The sequence below is a fragment of the Equus quagga genome, chromosome 17 (genome assembly GCF_021613505.1).
Source record: "Equus quagga isolate Etosha38 chromosome 17, UCLA_HA_Equagga_1.0, whole genome shotgun sequence".
NCBI classification, from domain to species: domain Eukaryota; kingdom Metazoa; phylum Chordata; class Mammalia; order Perissodactyla; family Equidae; genus Equus; species Equus quagga.
Genome location: NC_060283.1, coordinates 17,953,497 through 17,961,653, shown reverse-complemented (window position 1 = coordinate 17,961,653; position 8,157 = coordinate 17,953,497). Strand labels below are relative to the sequence as shown.

The 8,157-nt window shown below is 35.7% G+C and overlaps 1 protein-coding gene across 1 annotated transcript; it reads left to right on the top strand.

The window, feature by feature from the left end:
* Window positions 1-501: 501 nt before the first annotated feature.
* Window positions 502-1,464, top strand: LOC124229163 (olfactory receptor-like protein OLF1). The gene has a single exon (XM_046644254.1). The coding sequence runs from the start codon at window positions 502-504 to the stop codon at window positions 1,462-1,464; it is 963 nt and encodes a 320-aa protein (XP_046500210.1).
* The last annotated feature ends 6,693 nt before the right edge of the window (window positions 1,465-8,157 follow it).

Genomic DNA, 8,157 nt, shown 5'->3' with positions numbered 1-8,157 from the left:
TGCTCTGCCAACGGAATGGCATACCACTGTCTATTAAACCTGGACAGAAAGAGCAAAATGTTCTATGATTATCATTCTAAGGCGTGTTCTGTAGGACACTTTATTTTTATCATATATATTTTTTTTTCTTTTCTTCATATCATCCTCAGTCCATTAATTAACTTCTTTTAATCTTCTGGGCCAGCTATTGTGCTATATTTGTGGTAAAAATAATGATAAGCAAAATCAGACATGATCCTTGCATGCAGGGAGCTAACTCTCCAATGGAAGAAATAATCATTAATCAAAAAAAATAAAACTAACAACCATGAAATCTGACCTCTGCTAAATTCTGAAATATATTTCTCAGAGGTCATATTTGAAAGGAAGTTTGGGCTTGGAGTTTTTATTTGATTGCTTTTTTGTATATTTATTGAAACAATAAGATAACCTTATCATTATATCTAATTATTTTTCTCTGTCCGTCAATATAACATTTTAGGATGTTAGAAATCTTATGAAATGAAAACAACACAGACTACGGAATTCATAGAAGGAAACTACACCTTGGTGACTGAGTTTATTCTATTAGGATTTCCAACTCGCCCTGAACTGCAGATTGTCCTATTCCTTGTGTTTCTGACATTATATGGTTTGATTTTAATGGGGAACATTGGATTGATGATGTTAATCAGGATCAATCCACACCTTCAAGCCCCTATGTATTTTTTCCTTAGCAATCTATCCTTTGTAGACCTTTGCTATTCCTCAGTCACTGTTCCCAAAATGCTGGTCAATTTCCTCTCAGTGAACAAATCTATTTCCTATTATGGTTGTGCCCTGCAGTTTTATTTTTTCTGTACTTTTGCAGACACAGAATCCTTTATCTTGGCTGTCATGGCCTACGATCGCTATGTTGCTATCTGTAACCCTTTACTCTATACAGTTGTGATATCTCGGAGTATCTGTATATGGCTGATTGTCTTGTCATACATTGGGGGCAACATGAGTTCCCTGGTCCATACATCTTTTGCTTTTATTCTGAAATACTGTGATAAAAATGTCATCAACCACTTTTTCTGTGACCTCCCTCCGCTACTTAAGCTATCCTGTACAGACACATCAATTAATGAGTTGCTTCTCTCCACATATGGCAGCTCAGTAGAAATTATCTGTTTCATCATCATCGTCATCTCCTACTTTTTCATTCTTCTCTCAATCTTAAAGATCCGATCGTCCAGTGGGAGGAGGAAAACCTTCTCTACGTGTGCCTCTCACCTGACTTCTGTGGTGATCTATCAGGGGACACTTCTCTTCATTTACTCACGGCCTAGCTACCTCTATTCTCCCAACACGGATAAAATTATCTCAGTGTTCTACACCATTATCATCCCAGTGCTGAATCCATTGATTTATAGTTTGAGAAATAAGGATGTGAAAGATGCGGCTAAGAAAGCCATAAAATCAAAGGTAGCTTCGTTGTGAGATACAGCATTCCAAGATTCATCTGAATCCCCAATTACAAACTCTAATTGGAAACCTGCAACAACCTTACCGGAACACACGACTTCTTACAGAAGAGATTTTACCAAACAATTGGTTTTTTACACAGCCAAATGCACTTCATTATTCCATGATATAAGAAAACATTTAAAATTTTCAAAACTGCTGCTAAATAACACACTGTTATTCAATGATTACTAGCTTGGAGTTAATGCTAAAATAGGTTGCATCAGGTTTTCTTAAGAGATATAGTAAATACCTCAGAAGGGCGTGTGTGTGTGTTCATGTGTAGAATATCTCATTCATAAGGGTAGATTACTGGATGAGGGAGGAAGCCAGATACCCTTTGTTCATATGCCAGCTCTGTACCTAGCTAGTCAGTGGTACTTTGAATAAGTTACTCAATTTTTCTATGTCTCAGTTAACTTATCTGTAAAATGGAAGAATATAGAACCTACAGTACTGATTGTTGGATGGTTAACTGAGTAAATGCTGAGAATAGTGCCTGCACCATTTTGAGCACTTGACAGGTGTTAATTATATATTTATATACTATCTAATAATTAAAGTGTATATTCTACACTAAGATGGTGAGAGTCAAGAATGTTAGGAAAGTAATAAGACAAATCAAATACATTAAGTGCATTTTAATAATATGTTGATAACATTCTACACCCATGCTACTTCAAGTAATTTGGAAAATTTTTCTAAGTATCTGCTTAAAGAATATAGGTTAATTGCAAGACAAAATATTTGGTTTTTTCTCTTTTATTTTTTATACACCAAGTAGTGCTGAGAGTACGAGACATTCTCTGGCATCTCAGAAACACAGTCGGCTATGTAATGTATCATCTGTATCCTCATGGGAAGATCATTCCCTATGCCATGGTGGAATACCACAGTGGAAATGTGCATTTGAAGATGAAAATTGGAGAATGTGTATCATTAAAAAATGTATCTCAGTAGCTGACATTTTTGCTGTACCTCATTTGTTATTGTTAGTTTTTACTGTGATAATAAACATTTACAAGATTTCACCTGAGAATATCAAAGTTTAAAAGTATGTTTAACCACATGTTCTATTTGTTGTAAAAATCCACAAAACACAGTCCAAATCGCTGTCAGTTTTAAACTTTCCTAAGAATCTTTTCTTTGGTTTTCTGACCAAAAATTGTTCTTCTGAGCATTTCTGTTGTTTCATTTGGTAAGATGAGAACACAGTCATGGCTACATGAGCACACCAACATTCTGTAATATTAAATTATGTTTCAAATTTACTTAGCCAAGGTTTACTTGGTTAAGCTTATAGAGAATCACACAGCAGTATCAGATGCAGTACAGCTTTTCACGCCCCATAATCTCTCATCATATGCCAAATGCCAACGTCTATTAATGATAATGTCTACATTGTAATATTACAGCTACATTGTAATATTCAGCTGCATATGAAAATCTTATTTTTGCTACACCACTATCTTTTGATACTCAATAATTATATCACAAATTATTATATCACTTATGGGAAAATATAGCTCTTTCCAAGTAATGGAATAGCTAAAAGTAGAGCATATCTACTTTTTAGCATTCACTGGTGATTCCAATATACAAGTTGGAGAAGCATTGAGGTATATGAAATCTTGACTCAGTTGTGCGGGCTTAGTAAAGGCTCTGAAGGCTGCTATCATCTGCTGATCTTCCCAGATGGCCTACACCTTTCATTCCACAGGTAGCATACTATATTTCATCACCCTGAGCTCACTGAATCTTGCCAAATTTTCATCATTGTATGGTAGATAGCAAGGCCTGAAATTGTATTTTAGATATAGCACTGTCAGGATTTTCTGAGGACACTCCTTTACCTACAATTTGAGTAAGGCCTTTCCTGTGGTTTTTGCTGAAGCTTGTAGGGTCTCTGTGCTATTATTCAAGCCCACTTAAATGTCATTTCAGTAATAGAAGCAGAACCACTATAAGTATTGTGGATATAGGAGATATATGTCCAAATTTCATGCAAATCCTTCTTTTTACTAATTCTGCTAATTTTACTAACTTAGTAATTCTGAAACCTTACTGGGAAGATGCTTTGGGCAATTCAGTTCCCAGTCATAACCAAGTTATCAATAAGATCCCAAACAACCCACCTCTTTTCAACTTGCCACTCACACACATCTTGTTTTACCATATTTATCTTTCAAAAAAGACAGCAGCCAAAGTCTACTTATTTTTAATAGATGAATATAACTTAAAGAAATAGAGGATATAGAAAGTATCATATGTCATTTTATCCATATGGATAATTTAGTACTCTTCAACTAATTCACACACCACCTTTTATATCCTATAACTTGGTAAAATATTGAGATAGAACTTGAGGCCTTCTTATTGTATCTTGTGTTGGGAAGGAGGGAAATGGGAGAGGACTGGAATATATTTACAAATATATTCACATCAAAGCAAAAGAAAAATATACCCATAAATCCTGCAGCTTTGGTTTCAGTTACTGGTTACATGACCGGTAGAGAAATCCCTTTTTTGTTTGTTGACTAAGTAGCATGAGAGTCTCAAAGTGACCAGGCAGCAGGTGACCAGGCAGCAGTCTTGGCATCTGTTTCAATGGAACCATTTTGTTGTTCCATATTGTAAGAATTACTTTTTTCTTTCTTTCTTTCTAGGAACATGGAGCATAAAACCTTAAATTTTGAGGATATGAAGCAAAATCCCTGTTAACGGGCCATTAAGAATAATAGTGAGAGATGCTGCCTCATTTTCCACCCTTTGATGCCCAGACTCAAAATCCTAGTAAGGGGGGAAAAAGCTTCGTAAATATACTACTGATTTAAAGCATTTGCTGTACTCTGAAGAACATGATCCCACCCCAGAAAGTGTTGGCACCGAACTGGTGGCATAATGGAGTCTAAAAAACCCTTTAAAATATTCAATCAAGAACTAGCCCTGGTGGGCTAGTAGTTCAGATTTGGGGGCTCTCATTGCCAGGGTCTGGGTTCATTTTCCAGTTGTGGAACCATACTACCCATCTGTCAGTTGTCATGCTGTGGTGGCAACTCACATAGAGAACTATAAACTAACAACTAGCATACACAACCATATACTGAAGCTTTAAAAATATCTTCAATCAATTCACATACTTTAGGATATGGAGAATGTTGTAAGACTAATGAATTTTTAAGCATAAGTACATTGTCCCATTTCCTGTGCTGTGAAATGAGCTACTTCGTTTGAAGCAATGTTGTATGAAAGAATAAGATGATGCAAAAAGAATTCCATAAATCCATAGATAGTAGTTTTGACAAAAGAATTTTGAGCAATAATGATAAATGCACATCAAGAGCAACTCATCTTCTATTGAGAACAAAGTACTGATTCCTCCAGGAGAATGAAGTCAAATGCAATCAATCTGTGAGAGGCTGGCTGGACCCTCAGGGACTGTGCCATGAGGTCTGATGCTTGTATCCACTGTTGGCAGGTTAGGCATTGGAGAGTGGCTGTGGCCACAGCAGCCTTGGTGAATGAAAGCTCATGCTACTGAGTCCATGCACATTCTCCACTCCTGCTGCCAGGATCATTTTAGCCTCATCGCAAAAGCTTGAAATGTGTTCACGTTTTGCAATTCTCTCAAGGGTTTAGGCAAGAATGATGTTACTCATTTATTGATTGTGTGAAGTAATTTTCTAATCAGACTATGAAGCTATCTGAATCTAGGGATTTCTTCATGAGTAGGATTTTTTTGTTTTTTAAATAACTTAATGGTGGTAGAAATAGAACTAGAAAAATAGGGAGAGGCAAAGGAGAGCTTTCATAAGGTAAGAGCAAATTGAGGAAAATCATGAAAATACACGAAGCTACATAATATAATTGGAAAATGGTGAATGACCTTTCTTCTGACTGGTCTATAGGGTACATAGAGGAATTAATGAGATACAGGAAGTATTGTCCTGATAATTTTTGAATATATATGTATAGCATATATTTGTGTAGTTCAAATACACACACACATATATGCACATATTTAAAAGAAAAACAAATTTCCTATTATCAAAATTTTCACCTCTAGAAGGCATAATTAATTTCAGATGCTTACTTCTGAATCTGTTAGCCCATCATATTGTTGCAGGCTCTTGATTAATACCAGCCCTGATGTTGATTCCCCTATAGTGAACCCAGCATATATGGGGTTGAAACCAAAAGCACACACCCTCCTTTCACTACTTCTTTAGCTGGTCTCATATGTAAATATTTGTTTCTTTAACCTCTGACGCCTTCAACAAACACACAGAAGTCACAAATTGATAAAAGCCCAGATGGCCTCACGCAGGGCTCCCAATGAAGTTGTAACTAATCACAGATACCTGAAGTATATTATAGGGAACGTAATGTCCAGAGAATATCAAGAAACTAAAGCTTCCCTTACCCCAACTCCTCAGTTTCCTGATGCCAGAGTCTACCATCCACCATGGAGATAAACAGCCAAAGATACCCATCTGTGGAATCCTTTGTCTCCTCCACTGGAAGCAGCCCCAGACACAGGCCTATGAGAAAATGCTGACAGGCAAGGCCACAGCACACCCCTCCTCTAGAAACAGACACATTCCCAGGCTTAAAAAACCCTACCTATTTCCTAACAGAGAGCTAGTAATTCTTAAGGCACTTGCTGTTGCTTTGCTCCCTCTGCCCAACAAAGAAAGTACAGCCTTTCCTTTCCACTCAAGACTCTGTTCTCATTATTGGATTGGCATTGGGTTCAGGAACTGAATTTTCAGTTACAATTTATTGCTTTTGGGATTCCTTCACAGTCTTTCAGTACTGGAAGTATTCTTGTGAATCATCTAGACGAATTATTTCTGGTAAGGAAACTAAGCAACTGAGAATTGGATGAATCAAACACTTAAAGTTAGTCGGACAAAGAATTGAGTTTAGAAACAGGCTTTCTTTCTTTCCAGAGGGTCGATTTAGAGAACAGTATGGTATAATTTGATGAATATGCAGCTATTAGTTAACAGAAGGTACTAGTTTTTTCTCTTTCTGCCAAATATCCTTTGTTACACCATAACCACAATGAAAATATCTGTCACTCCTTGAAATTTCCTTGTGCTCCTTTTTCATCTCTCTTTTTCACTCCATGTCAAGCAAGCACTGCTATGCATTTTGTCATTACAGATTAGCTTGCATTTTATATAATTTTGTATAAGTGGAATTGTACAGTATATACTCTCTCTTACATCATTCCCTCCATTCACCATAATTATTTTGAAATTCATGCATGTTGTTTCTTGCTTCAATAGATTATTCTGTATTATTTATGAGGACTATTCTGGTGAATTGATACACCCCAATTTGTGTAACCATTAATCTATTGAAAAATATTTAAGTTGTTACCAGTTTTCTGGCTGCCACAAATAAATAAGCTATAAACATTTGTGTACAACACATTATATGAACATATGATTTAAATGCTACTGGGTAAATAATCAAGAAAAAGATGATTGGATCACAGAGCAAGTATATGTATAACTTTCTTTGAAAATGCCAAATAGCTTTTCAAAGTGATATAACATATTATGCACCCAATAGCAGTTCATGTGAGTTTAGCCTCTGCAAATTCTTCCTTAATACTTGGTATAAGCAATATTTTAAATTTTAGCCCATCTAATAAGTATGTCATAGTTTCTCATTATTGCTTTGATTCATGTTTACCTAATAACTAATGGTGCTAAGTATATGCTGTTGATCAAAGCAGTTAAAAGACAACAAAAATTCAAAAGCATAATAAATAAGCACTCTCTCTATAAGGAAAGTGTTTGCAGATGTGTAGAGTCATGTTTAATCTGCCCAAACTATCATCAGCCAATTGTAGGATTCCAAATTTCATATTCCAGATTCTTTTATTAATAGATTTTACATTTTTAGTTAAATTCATGAGTGCATGTGTGAGATCTCTTTTTATTTTTTTGCGGTGCACATACTTAGCAAAGCCACTGAATGAAGTAACACTTGAACAGCACACATATAGAAAGAAGAGTGACAGACATTTCAATCTCAGGTCATTGTGAAAACTATATATATATATATATATATATAAAATATATATATATTTTAGGAAGATTAGCCTTGAGCTAGCATCTGCTGCCAATTCTCCTGTTTTTGCTGAGCAAGATTGGCCCTGAGCTAACATCCGTGCCCATCTTCCCCTATTTTATATGTGGAACTCCTGCCATAGCATGGTATGCTAAGCAGTGTGTAGGTCCCTGCCCTGGATCTGAACTAGTGAATCCCGGGCCCTCAAGCACAGCACGTGGACTTAACCACTAGACCACTGGGCCTGCCCCTGAACAATATATTTTTTTTTATAAAAAGCTTTAAGGGTTTCCATCTGTACAATATTTTCTCAATTAACAGATACTCTTTTGAAATTATTACTTATGAGCAGCAGCATGGGAGAAAACATTGTTTGAAATACATAAATCTAAGAAAAATAGAGTGTCAGTGGATTGCTATTAAATCAGGGAAAGTAAATATGTAATCTTATTAATATTCCTCCCTCCTTATGATAGCTATATATTAGAGTATCTAAGGACTGATTTGATGTACATATTGACTGTTTCATTAGATCTAGTTGATGTGAATTAAAGAATAGGAAATTTTAAACCCTATAAATGG